Source organism: Ostrea edulis, chromosome 10 (assembly GCF_947568905.1).
Source record: "Ostrea edulis chromosome 10, xbOstEdul1.1, whole genome shotgun sequence".
Classification (NCBI taxonomy): domain Eukaryota; kingdom Metazoa; phylum Mollusca; class Bivalvia; order Ostreida; family Ostreidae; genus Ostrea; species Ostrea edulis.
This window is the reverse complement of record NC_079173.1, coordinates 21,777,583-21,791,717: the sequence shown is the minus strand read 5'-3', so window position 1 is coordinate 21,791,717 and position 14,135 is coordinate 21,777,583. Positions and strand designations below refer to the sequence as shown.

Below are 14,135 nucleotides of genomic sequence, written 5' to 3'. Positions count from 1 at the left end.
CTTTGCAAACTTTTGAAATTGCATGCATGGATTGTGTTCATCCTGTCCATGAGGCACTAAGTTGGTATATTATTCAAATGAAATAATGACAAAATCATTAATAACACGTGTTTTGTCATTGAGATTACAAAAAATTGAGTATTTTATAAGCATTTTGCATTTGAAATGAGACTTGGGTGAGCGATGTGGCCCATGGGCCTCTTGTCTATCGTGCAATGATATTTCTCGTTTTCTTTTATGAAATTGAATAGGTAGAGGCTATAGATATCAGGCACGCATGCTTATAGGGGAGGGTTGTGGAACCTACCTTCACTTGGCTAAATAGAAAATAAATATATTTGTATGTACTTTCAGTTGTAAAATACTGAATGTTAAGCCATAGTTTCAATTGAACCCCTAAAAATGCATGGAGTGGAATCCACTTCCTTGGGGAAAATTTCTGGATCCGCTCATATATATGTAGCTGCACTCAAAGTTCTAACGGTATTAACATTGTAAAAATCTCACATTGTCCTAGAGTGAAATGTGGTTTGTACTTGATTTTAAGTCTAATAGATTGTGCACTTAATTGATTTAGCAGGAATCCACTTAATGTGTGTGAGTAAAGCGCCCTGATGACAGACAGCACTTGTTGTATAGCTGCATGCTGGGGCATCATTCCTCAATACAATGTGTATTTACAGTTGAACAGGCCCAGGCTCATGTTTCTTATTGTCAGAGTTAATTGGCTGAACCTGGGTGACACATTTTGTAACAATTTGGTCCAGATCAAATTTCAGTTTTAAATGGTATAGCTGCAGTGAGGGACAGGAGACCTCGGGGGAGACAGAGAGGGCTGTTTTCAGGGTTCCTCGCTTTTCAAATTAACCTTTGACTTAATTTGTTTTGATTGGGGATTGAATTACCCAGGAACAGCATTTGCCTCTGTGTATGTGCATATCCAATAAAGATTTTGTGTCAAGATTGACTAAGTCAGCCCTGTGAAACAGAGGGGAAAAAAGAGACTGTTTCCACAGGAACAATAGATGAAAGGGGAACATTGTAAGGTACTGACTTGTCTGATGTGAAGGTCATGTTAAACAGAAGAGAAGGACAGCGGAAAATGCAGGTGAGTCTGTCTGCCAAGTACCACAAGTCCAGGACATGATTTTGGTGCAATCTCTGCAGATTTAATGGATGAATTGTACAATTTCATGTCCCATGGACTATTTATTGGTATATTTCTCTTTTAGGAGATTTCTGTAATGATATTGGATTAGACATTATGCTGTGGATGTGGTGACACTGAGGGCTACTTGTTATTTTGGCAGAGCCTTATGTGACGCTGCATCAGCATGTAGAGTAGATTTAAATTTGTTCTCGCGGTGACCCCTGAGCTCAGATTTGGGGAGATAATACATGGTGCAGATTTTACATAGGGATGAAAGTCTTTTGTCTCAAGAACCACAAGATCACAATTTATCAAAGTTAACATGTGCAAATTATTGTTATTATACATTTTCATTCATTTCATTATCTTACACCTTGAATCCTAGATTTTGGATGGGGTTAAAGTATTATATCTAGATTCAACTAAATATACCCTCAAAGTGTGTTTAGATTCAACTAAATATCCTCAAAGATTCAACTATTAATGTCGTCTTAAAGTGTAGATTTGATGAAATATATACCCAAAGTATGTGTAAATTTAATTAAATATCCCCAAAGTATGTGAATTAATTCAACTAAATATCCTCATAAAGTGTAGATTCAACTGAATATCCTCAAAGTGTAGATTCAACTAAATATCTTCTGTGTGTAGTCAATACATAAGTTCACACCATGACGTATGGGTCAATGGAGGGGCTTTGAAATGGGTTTTAATATATATAGGAAAATGTTCTCAAGAACCACAATGGTACAATTTTTCAAATTAATATGCAAGTATCCCTATGTATAGAGTATACGTAGATTTAGGTTTGTACCAGCCATGACTCAAAAAACTGGGAGGGAGACATGCAAAGTTTCAGATAAGGTGCGTATGAGCGTAAATACACAGAGTTAGAATTTAATGTTTTACAAAGGAAAATGCTGTGCTGCTCAGGTGAGCTGTGTAGTCTGTGGAGCCTCCTGGTAAATGCGAGGTTTCCTATAAATTTTCCAGACAGAGTCTCTCCTATGAGGGGATAAGTGATATTTGTTTTTCTGTTCAGTTTCCTGTTCAATTTTTTAGTCTGCATTTTAGTTACATGTTAATTGAATAGAATGGTCATAAATTAGGCCTTTTCTTTATCAGTGCCCAAGATAAGCCAGTTTTTCAATTAAGCGACTTGTATCAAGTTTTCTGCCCATTAAATTTTCATCATGCTCAGTGTAATAACTAACACTTTCAATCGATAGATGTTGGATAAGACTGAACCTCAGGAAATTTATTGTCCTTGTTAAAACAAGCATTCAGAGGGGTCATTCAAAGTTCAAAGTCATAGAAAATAATGTATTCTATATGGTTTTGTAACCGTGATGTTTTCTTGCTGTACATATCAAAATAAGATTTTAATACAATTTGGATAAATTTTTTTGTCAGATAAATTAATCCTTTGAAAATATATGGAAATTTGAAAGTTGCTTTACATTGTAAAGAATTTCTGTCACTTGTGTCGTATATGCGACTTTGTTTATAACAGGTGACAGCTTTTTCTGACTTTTTCTAAAAATTTCAAATTTTATATGCTTTATAGAAGTATTGTTAAAGAATTTTTTGGTTTCCATTTTAGCTCACCTGAGCTTTTCTGATTGCCTGTTGTCCATTGTCTGTCTGTCTGTCTGTCTGTAAACTTTTTACATTTTCGACTTCTTCTCCAGAATCACTGGGCCAATTATAACCAAACTTGGCCAAAATCATCCTTGGGGTGAAGGGCTTTAAAGTTTGTTCAAATGAAGGGTCATGCCTCTTTAAAGGGGAGATAATCACAAAAATAGGATGGGGTCATTTAAAAATCTTCTTCTTTAGAACCACTGGACCAGAAGAGCTGAAATTTACGTAAAAGTTTCCTTACATAGTGCAGATTCAAGTTTGTAAAAATCATGGTCCCCCGGGGGTTGGATGGGGCCACAATAGGGGATCAAAGTTTTACAAACAAATATATAGGAAAAATCTTTAAAAATCTTTTAGAACCACTAAGAAAAGCTGAGATTTACATGAAAGCTTCCTGACAGTGCAGTTTCAAGTTTGTTAAAATCATGGCCCCTGGGGGTAGGATGGGGCCACAATAGGGGATCAAAGTTTTACATACAAAAATATAGGAAAAATCTTTAAAAATCTATTTCTCAAGAACCACTAAGCCAGAAAAGCTGAGATTTACATGATTCCTGACATAGTGCAGATTCAAGTTTGTAATTCAGGTGAGCGATGTGGCCCATGGGCCTCTAGTTTTGGTATGGGAGACTTTCCAACTTTGAACTAATTAAATTAAAGAGTCATTTATTCATATCTTACTAGACATATGCTGAGCCTATATATTGGTAGACAATAAGAAACACCAGTTTGTACAATAATCATGATTTTATTATGTGGCGACAGTATAACAGCAATTAGAAGATCTAATAATCACTAGAGGGGGTGTTCCTCCATTAGTTGGCAGCCACCATTTCAAGCAGGCGGGCTGCTATTAGATAATACATTAGTGACTACCTTAGAGAGTATAGTGTATGTCTATATAGGGCTATGATAAATGACCACAATAGTGTCTAGGAAGAACAGGATTTAAAATAACCTGTTATTAAATACACATTAAATCACATTTCAATGTATTGTGAACTTAACAAGGCAAGAGAGAATGCTCGTTAATAATATGATTTCATCCAATCATTTATGTCAGATTTTTACATAACAAAAGAGGATTTTTAATCTAATCATGCAGACAGAATCTATGTATAGCAGATTCACTAGAAATATTTCCCAAATGACTCTATGTTGTCATTTAATGAATTCATTGCCAGACATCCAATCCAATTTGGGATTTATAAAACTTCTTCTGCAAACGGTTTGTCTAGGATGAAGTGAGAAAGAGGCTTTGATGTTCAAGGGCCTCTATAATTAGGAAAAAATAAGTCTTTTAGGCCAAACAAAAAAAAATATTTCAGGCTGGGAAAGAATACCAGTACATTGTAATACAGTATTACATTTAATGCAGTGTACTTTTGGTATTTTTGCTGTAGAATTACATTGCAGTCAATTCATAAGCTGACTTAAGACAGTGAATTTAACATTGCATGGAAATACGCAATGTCATTTTTCTTATTGTATTTTCATTGCAGAATTAGACTGCAGTCAATTTATAAGATGACTTTAATTTAACACAAGTGAATTTAATATTGCATGAAAATGAATTCAGAAAAGAATCCATGCTAACTGTTAACAATGGGAGCAAGCATAAGACTGCACGTGTATATAGTAATAGAAATCACATTTTTATAGTGACCAATAGGAAATTTAAAAACATGAAATTTAGATTGGGTCATACCAATGGGAAACAATTTTTTTTCTTTTGGCCATGACGTAGAAGCATCAGAGGAATTACTATGAAGAAAGAATTTAGTTTGGAGAGGTTTAAATACTTTGCATTGTTTATGTAAGATTTTGTAACCTGACGAGAACCACCCTGAAAATTAGGTAGAAGAATTTATCTTTAGCAATGAGATGCCAAAGAACTGCAAGGGGAGTAGTGGAAAACATGGTGCTTGAGCCGGGACTTTAACTCTATACCAGGAAGTTATATTTTCACCCGTTTGTCATCTGTTAGACGTTAACTCTATACCAGGAAGTTATATTTTCACCCGTTTGTCATCTGTTAGACGTTAACTCTATACCAGGAAGTTATATTTTCACCTGTTTGTCGTCTGTTAGACGTTAACTCTATACCAGGAAGTTATATTTTCACCCGTTTGTCATCTGTTAGACGTTAACTCTATACCAGGAAGTTATATTTTCACCCGTTTGTCATCTGTTAGACGTTAACTCTATACCAGGAAGTTATATTTTCACCCCTGTTTGTCATCTGTTAGACGTTAACTCTATACCAGGAAGTTATATTTTCACCCGTTTGTCATCTGTTAGACGTTAACTCTATACCAGGAAGTTATATTTTCACCCCTGTTTGTCATCTGTTAGATAGTCTGCAATATCATCGTGGGCATTTAGTAAAATTGAATGATAGGTTTTCAATCACGAAAGAAAAATAATAAGATATTCTGCTTCACAGGAATTTCGGACAATTCACGATTGATTTTGGTCATATTGTATTGTGACGGGGATTCATTTCATTAATTTTGGAGAATCTCGGCCAGTAAAACTCTGTGATCGTTAACTCAGCATTAACGGTCGACTGGTTGCAAATAGCAAATGAGAAGATAATTATTCCCTGAATATCAGGTTGCTGAATGAGAACCCCATTTCTCTAAGGCTACTGAAGTTGAATTAAAAATATTCTTGACATGAATTCACAGAATACAAACAAGCCTTTGCTCTACTACATTCATAAAAAGCAACATGAAGATAAATCAGTACATTTACAATTTGATAAATCATACACAGTGAATTAAAGTGCAGATTACCTAACAGCTGCATTAGCTAGAATACAAATTTGTGTGACTTTCTTCGGCAACAGTAAAGGGTAGTTGTTTAAGATGCCCTATGTTTTCTTCATGATTTGAATAAAAATGATGATGAATTTATTAAAAAAATTTATGTAATTTTCGCCTGCAACAATGTGTTTACTCGGCAGGCTTATATTTTTTTGGGGGAAGAAAGAATTAAAATGTATGACATTATTAAGTGATTTAATTCTTAGCCGGAGTGATGTTTTAAACTATACCGCATGGATTTAAGAATGCTGTTTTAGTTTGGTCCACAAATCTTATGTTGAATCACCAAAATCCCTCTCAAATACCAGAAAATTTTTGCTGTTTGGTGACTCAAAGGAACCTACAATCCAGGGGTGGAAATGGAATGTTGAGAGACTTTGTATGTAGCAAGCTCAAGATGGTCTAAAGTTAATGTGAATCCACCTGCAGACAGAAATCCTTGATAATGCTATATATTGACAGAAAGGTATATAAAGGAGAAAAGCAACACGTGTAGTCACCTGAAGTATTTTTGATAAACATAAGTTTTAGGTATTAAAACGAAAAATATGATTAATTATAGTCATCATATGGTAAAGTGTTAAAGCAGTACTAGTCCCCCCCGGCCGGGGCATTTACAGTGCGGCTAGACTATAGGAAAAAATATTATTTGATTAAAATGGTGTATCAACCTGGTGAGCCTCAGATTGAGTATTTTAAATCGCTAATATCATAGCACTAAATGGACTTCCCAGGTAATTGTATCGGCATTTTGATATATTTGTAAATTATTGTATTTTTTATTTAAGGTTCAAATTGGCCGCAGTTGGTGATGAGTGTGTATGCCTAAATGTAACGAATAAACTGTTTGAAGAAGCTGCAGGAACTTGCCAGAGGTAGGGACTGTAACAACTGGCTAATGCATTGAACAAGTCCATCCCTGTTTAGGAATCATTGTGCTCATAATTCATAAGACAAAGAAAACATTTTGGCTGTGTTGGCTAGGTGATCACAATTTGCAAGTTATTGTACTCATAATTTATGGGGATATCCCACAAAATGTGAAAGATATGATTACAACAAAGAAAGATTTAGCATACCGGAGGCTCACCTCTTCTCACAAAAAAGTTTTTAGTGAATTAGAAAACAAAATTCAGATAAATGTGTAGTCTGTTGACATGGTCTACACTTTTATTAACCTTTAAAGTGTCAGAATTTTCTCCAAGCAGTCTATGAAAGATGGATTATGATAATGTGAAATGAGCACTTTAACATTTTCTTCAGGGAGCATTTCTTGAGGATGTGGAATACAGCTAAGAACATTGTATTGGATAAAAAGTAGCCTGATATTTGTAATAATCTAATTTATGTTGTGTATAAAAGAATTAATTGTAAAATTGTTGAGAAAAAAATTGAAACTTTTGTGGAACTGAAACCGGTGATCTCCAAACTTATTTTAAATGTTTTAATCCATGGAGCTGATCATGTAAGAATAATGTATAATGCCTCCCCCCTCCCTATAAAAAGGGGGCATATTGGTTTGCACCTGCCGGTCAGTTGGTTAATACTGTCCGCTCATTTGCTCAATGGACTGAGAACCATTTGCTTTACAAACATCCAACTTGGTTACTGGTACCCCCTATGGAGTAGATAACTCCTATTGTCTTTTAGGTCAATGGTCAAGGTCAAATTACTCAAGATGTAAGAAAATATTGAAAGCTTTTGCTGCTTGATAAGACATCAAACTTCGTATACATGTAAACCTAATTGTTATTGATTTGGAGATAAGGTCAGGGGTCAGAGGTTAAACTTTTCTGCACAAGAGAAAGTACTGGTATTGTTCACCAATGTTTTAGGAATCCATTGCTGGCTAGACTTCAGTCTTGATACACTATAGCTGGTACCTCTCAGGATTGACTGGTACCCTCTAAGGATAAGATGATCTTTATCAATTGATTTTGATGTCACTAAGGCCCATTGGTTTCACTGGGTCCTTGAGAGTGGTTAGAGAAAAAAGAATTGTAAAACTTGAGTGTAATGATGTCTTATTTTATTATTAGATCAAAAGAAAAGAGCTGCTTTTCATTTCCTTGCTGTCCAAGCAACTCCTCTGCCATATTTCTGACTGAGGGTTCGTTTTTAGCCGATATCGAAGTCAGTGTTGACGTGGACCATATTATCATAAACAGAGCTGTTGTCATAGAAATATTGGTGAAATTTCCAAAACTACTAAATGTATCGAAAGGTAAGAATCTGAAAAATGTCACCATATATGGAAGTATGCAAAAATTGTTGAATTGAGAAGTTTACAGCATGGTGTATTCTTCCTATGAGATATGGCTGGAGTATATCTCTGTCCATCTTGATGTGTGTTTTTAAATTTTCTTTTAACGAACATCAGAAGATGCTTCATTAATTAAGTCTTCCAAATGAAGATTGGAGACTAATTATTTTGTTTTGGTCAGATCTGATTATTTTGCTTCTTTTTCTTCTTTCTCGCACCTGAAAATGTCAGGGTCTGTTTTCCACAAGTGTTTGAAAGTATTCATACTAATTGATAAGAATATAATAGGCCAATGTATGTAGTTGTGCAGAAATGGTTTTGTTTTCAGATTGAAAGGGGTTTATAGGTACTTTTGGGGAGGCTCATATGGGATGGGTTGTAACATAGAACTCTATGGGGGGAAATTATTCTGTATTTCAACTGATAACTTGAGAAATACAGCCTTAGAATATCTACATGTAAAGGAAAATAATAATGGGAGGGCTCAAAATTTAGTGTCAGAGGGATGCAGGATGTAGACAATGAAACTAGGAGCCACCTCGACCTCAGTGTAGGTCCTGAAGTTCGTTAATGAAACTCTTGTTTGAAATGATAGCAGTCTGGAGGGCAAAGTTATGGGTGCTTATGAGTATATTGAATTTAACAGTGGAATTTTGTTAAAATTTATAAAAAATTTTTAGAGACAGCACTCCATTTGATTCTGCCCCTGTCATCTGAATCTACATGGATGACAGTGTTAATTGTGACCCCTTGATTTAGCATGCTGATGGGCACGATCTACATGTTGAAGAGAAACATTGTGGTGATAATGCATATGGTATATAAAACAGGGCTGCTGTATTACACTAAAGTTTGAAAGATTGTTGTAGCTTATCAGATAGCATGTATAATGTACAGCATTTTATTACTCTGATTTTTATCAGAGAAATAACATTTAAAATCCCAAAGAGTAATTATGGAAATCGGGTGACCTTAGGGTAGGTAGTGAAATGATGGGTGTTGCCGCAAACTTATAAGTTTCTTTGCTAAAGTGTCGATATGCAGGGCATCTGTGAGAAGGAATCTTAGAGAACATCAGTGAGCCTATTTAGTTGAGATTTAAAAATTCAAGAGTTATCGATTAATGACAACATGTTTTACATAAAAATGATAAAGAAAGGTACATGTGTATTTAGAAAAAGTGCTAGCAGTTAATAAGATAGTTAACATTTTAAAAGGAAAAGACAAAGTTTGATAGGTAAGAGAATACATTAAGGGCTGATAGCAATCTGCAGACAGTGAGGTTTGAATTAGAATTATATTGCATGAAATCCTTGGAGATTGTTATGCCATTGTTCAAGGTTATTTATAGTGTGTGTAGAACTATATGTACAAGTGGTACTATGTGATAAGTTAAACCCTCTTTGAACAGTCGTATTAAGAGAAGGAAATGAGCTTTGTGTGAAGTTCAGAAAGTGTGTTGCGATTTTATTATTTCTGTAGGAATAGTTCAGATTCGGGGTTCAGTTAAGTACATTATGTGAAGACTATACCTGTGTCAGTAATTACTTCGTGGGTATGTATATTTACATAATTGTATGTATGTGTGTATATATATATATATATATATATATATTGTGTTCATCATTTTCTTCTTCTGATTACTGTACCAAATTACTATTTTCAGAATGACATGTAAATAGCAAATTTGAAAATGTTGATCATTTTTTACAGTTTTGAAATTGAAAATCAGAGTAAAATATTTGTCTGTATAGTAACACAGGTACGATAGGAGCTCTGCATGTTAAATATACATAGGGTTTGATCCTAAAGATGTATCGTGATCATCAGTCAAGGTCAGATAAGTGATGAAGGTCATTGGTAGGCAATTAGTACAAAATCTATTGAAGATTGTAGAAGTTGTATCAGTAGATGAAGTTTGCATTCACTGAAAGAAAAACCCTGGTCACTGATGATCAAGGATAATATCAAGTTGCTTGGGTTTTAGTAGTATATTAATAAGATAGGGTGTGAGCGCTGTGTGCTCTTTGTGTGCTCTTTCTGTCCGCCTCAATCTCTGTAGTTAATACGATATCTTACGACTCGAACAAATAAGATAATGTTTAATCGATATTGAAGGGCTTAATGCTGTATTACATTAATTTGAATAATGCCAAGAGTTTTTGCTGGTGCTCCCATTGGACCAAGTAAGAAAGAACAAACTTACTTCTACCGTTGACTAAGATTTGTAATTTTTATGCTGGTAAGCACTGAACTTCAAAGAAATTTATTAATTTAATGTCACATGTAATAGCAATTGACCACATATTTACAAAATATTCACTAGCTTCAACTAAAAATTAACTCATCACAATTATGGAGAAGGCTTACATTAATTTAAAGCAATGGCTGTTGTCTAATCCAGTTATGTTTATAATAAATGATAAAAATTGTGTAAATTCTGTTAATGAACTGGGACACAAACTATAAAATGTGTCATAATACAGCCAATTTATTTCACCCTGTCATTAAGGTGAAGACACTAATGTGTCATAATACAGCCAATTTATTTCACCCTGTCATTAAGGTGAAGACACTAATGTGTCATAATACAGCCAATTTATTTCACCCTGTCATTAAGGTGAAGACACTAATGTGGAGATGATAGGACAAATGAACAAGACTTTCATTATTAAGGTGAAGACACTAATGTGGAGATGATAGGACAAATGAACAAGACTTTCATTATTAAGGTGAAGACACTAATGTGGAGATGATAGGACAAATGAACAAGACTTTCATTATTAAGGTGAAGACACTAATGTGGAGATGATAGGACAAATGAACAAGACTTTCATTATTAAGGTGAAGACACTAATGTGGAGATGATAGGACAAATGAACGAGACTTTCATTATTAAGGTGAAGACACTAATGTGGAGATGATAGGACAAATGAACAAGACTTTCATTATTAAGGTGAAGACACTAATGTGGAGATGATAGGACAAATGAACAAGACTTTCATTATTAAGGTGAAGACACTAATGTGGAGATGGTAGGACAAATGAACGAGACTTTCATTATTAAGGTGAAGACACTAATGTGGAGATGATAGAACAAATGAACGAGACTTTCATTATTAAGGTGAAGACACTAATGTGGAGATGATAGGACAAATGAACGAGACTTTCATTATTAAGGTGAAGACACTAATGTGGAGATGATAGGACAAATGAACGAGACTTTCATTATTAAGGTGAAGACACTAATGTGGAGATGATAGGACAAATGAACGAGACTTTCATTATTAAGGTGAAGACACTAATGTGGAGATGATAGGACAAATGAACGAGACTTTCATTATTAAGGTGAAGACACTAATGTGGAGATGATAGGACAAATGAACGAGACTTTCATTATTAAGGTGAAGACACTAATGTGGAGATGATAGGACAAATGAACAAGACTTTCATTATTAAGGTGAAGACACTAATGTGGAGATGATAGAACAAATGAACAAGACTTTCATTATTAAGGTGAAGACACTAATGTGGAGATGATAGGACAAATGAACAAGACTTTCATTATTAAGGTGAAGACACTAATGTGGAGATGATAGGACAAATGAACAAGACTTTCATTATTAAGGTGAAGACACTAATGTGGAGATGATAGAACAAATGAACGAGACTTTCATTATTAAGGTGAAGACACTAATGTGGAGATGATAGGACAAATGAACGAGACTTTCATTATTAAGGTGAAGACACTAATGTGGAGATGATAGAACAAATGAACGAGACTTTCATTATTAAGGTGAAGACACTAATGTGGAGATGATAGGACAAATGAACGAGACTTTCATTATTAAGGTGAAGACACTAATGTGGAGATGATAGGACAAATGAACGAGACTTTCATTATTAAGGTGAAGACACTAATGTGGAGATGATAGGACAAATGAACGAGACTTTCATTATTAAGGTGAAGACACTAATGTGGAGATGATAGGACAAATGAACGAGACTTTCATTATTAAGGTGAAGACACTAATGTGGAGATGATAGGACAAATGAACAAGACTTTCATTATTAAGGTGAAGACACTAATGTGGAGATGATAGGACAAATGAACAAGACTTTCATTATTAAGGTGAAGACACTAATGTGGAGATGATAGAACAAATGAACAAGACTTTCATTATTAAGGTGAAGACACTAATGTGGAGATGATAGGACAAATGAACAAGACTTTCATTATTAAGGTGAAGACACTAATGTGGAGATGATAGGACAAATGAACAAGACTTTCATTATTAAGGTGAAGACACTAATGTGGAGATGATAGGACAAATGAACGAGACTTTCATTTCCTTTGACCTCAGCACACCCTGTGAATGTTCTGCATTTACACAATTATTGATTTTTTTGCAGCAATCCCTATAAGTTAGATAAGTTTATTCCAACTTATACATGTATGTTGACCTCTGGGTTTGATGCACCCATGGCATGAGCTCGAACTCATGAGCTCCTGGTTACAAAGTGAACTCTTGAAATGAAGTAATATTCTTGCTCTTTTTTATTAATGTCAGATTTTGTCACTTGTAGCTTTGAAGGACCAAACCAAGTTCCATGAGTTGGAGATTGTGTGGACTTATCCTGACTACAGGGACACAGTGTTAACAGAGGCCCATAGCCCAGAGACCTATTACAGAAAACAGCATACTTTTACTAAGGCTGGGCCTCACGTCATTAGTAAGTAAAACCCTAGGAATGCAGCAGACTTTCACAAGGCTGGGCCCCTCATATCATCAAAAAGGAAAGCCCATGCAGTCCCAAGTAGGGAGTGGGCTCAAATAGAGAATGCCTACTTCCCAATCCCATTCAATTATTTGTGAATGAATTTTGTTTGAAATAAAAACAAATATCAGAGTGAAGTTCCTGCAGTATTTTTTAGTAAACAATCCCCAAGAAATGCAGCATGTACTCAATAAAGAAAGTACTTGGCCCTGAAACCGAGTTTATAGAACTCAATTTTTTTTTACGTAGTTTGCAAAGCCCCTAGCCTGGTCCCCAGTGCCTGCATGTTTTTTCACATTTTCTGTTAAACATTGAATAGAACTCTCGCGCTGGTCTAAAGGTTAGAGCATTCGCCCTACATGCGGAAGGCCAGTGTTTGAATCCTGGCCGCGACAGACCTAAATCGTTAAAACAGGTAGTGACAGTTCCATCGCCAAATGGTCGGCATTGGGTGTGAATGTCACAGATCCTCGGAGATGACTTTAAAAGTGGATGTCCCATGTCACAGTAGGTGTGGCACGCTAAAGAACCCTCACTGCTCAATGGCCGTAAACGCTGAGCAAAGGCCTGAATTTGAAGCCCTTCACCGGTCTTGGTGACGTCTCCATATGAGTTAAAAATTCTCGAGAGAAACGTTAAACAAGATACAATCAATCAATCAACATTAGGTCTGGGCCTCATGTCCCTAGTAAATAAGTCTCACTAGAAAATTGGCCAGTTTTAAGGAGGACTGGCAGGTTTTCTGATGGACCAGTGTGGAGAAGTTTCATTGTACAAAAAATGAGTGGAGTTTAAATATATAAGAGTTATCTAACTTAAGTAAGAAAATTTATGCAGTGTACCTAAAGCTTTGTGTAATGCACTGAGAAATGAAATTCTATATCCTTATGTGTAATCGCAGTAAATATTCATGAAATTTATAGAATAAGATAAACCTGATAGGAAACAGAGAGCCCTATTGTGTATGTTTGTAGAAGTGCTTTGATCACTCCCAGCAATTTTTCTGCCTGATTTCAGAATGAAAGCCCCCAGCATCAAGTTTCCTTCTGTTTAATATACACAATCATAAAGGCACCTTCTGTGGTTCATGCTTGTTGCCTGTTTTAAAAGTATTGGCTTGTGATGATGAAATTTGGTTAAACTTGTGGTTTTAAACTGGGAAACAAGTTTTGGTCAGAAAAATGTGTGCAAAGCTTTTTGACCATAATCTTGCTCTATTTCCGATATTTGAGCAGGTAATTCGGCAGATAATTCAGCAGGTAATTCAGAATAAAAGAAAGAAAATACAGGTGTAGAGATTAGTTGTAAGAAATCACACAGATGCTCATTAACTGTTTTGTTATGGTGTTACAGGGAGAAACTCTACATATGTGTAAGGAAATATATCATTCATGAAACTGCTACATACTGGCTTTGCGTGGGTGAGTGGGAGTGGGGGGGGGGGGGATGGGATGGGGGGGGATGTGTCGAA

General features: G+C 35.3%; 1 protein-coding gene across 2 annotated transcripts in view; it reads left to right on the top strand.

Annotated features, from left to right (window-relative positions):
• LOC125665513 (polycystic kidney disease protein 1-like 1) overlaps positions 1-14,135 on the top strand; it is a 221,997-nt gene that overhangs the window by 21,416 nt on the left and 186,446 nt on the right. For both annotated transcript variants that reach the window (XM_048898165.2, XM_048898166.2), the window contains exons 3-5: positions 6,411-6,497; positions 7,662-7,846; positions 12,473-12,619. In XM_048898165.2, coding sequence (XP_048754122.2) covers positions 6,411-6,497; positions 7,662-7,846; positions 12,473-12,619 — 419 coding nt within the window. The remainder of the gene's footprint in view (positions 1-6,410; positions 6,498-7,661; positions 7,847-12,472; positions 12,620-14,135) is intronic.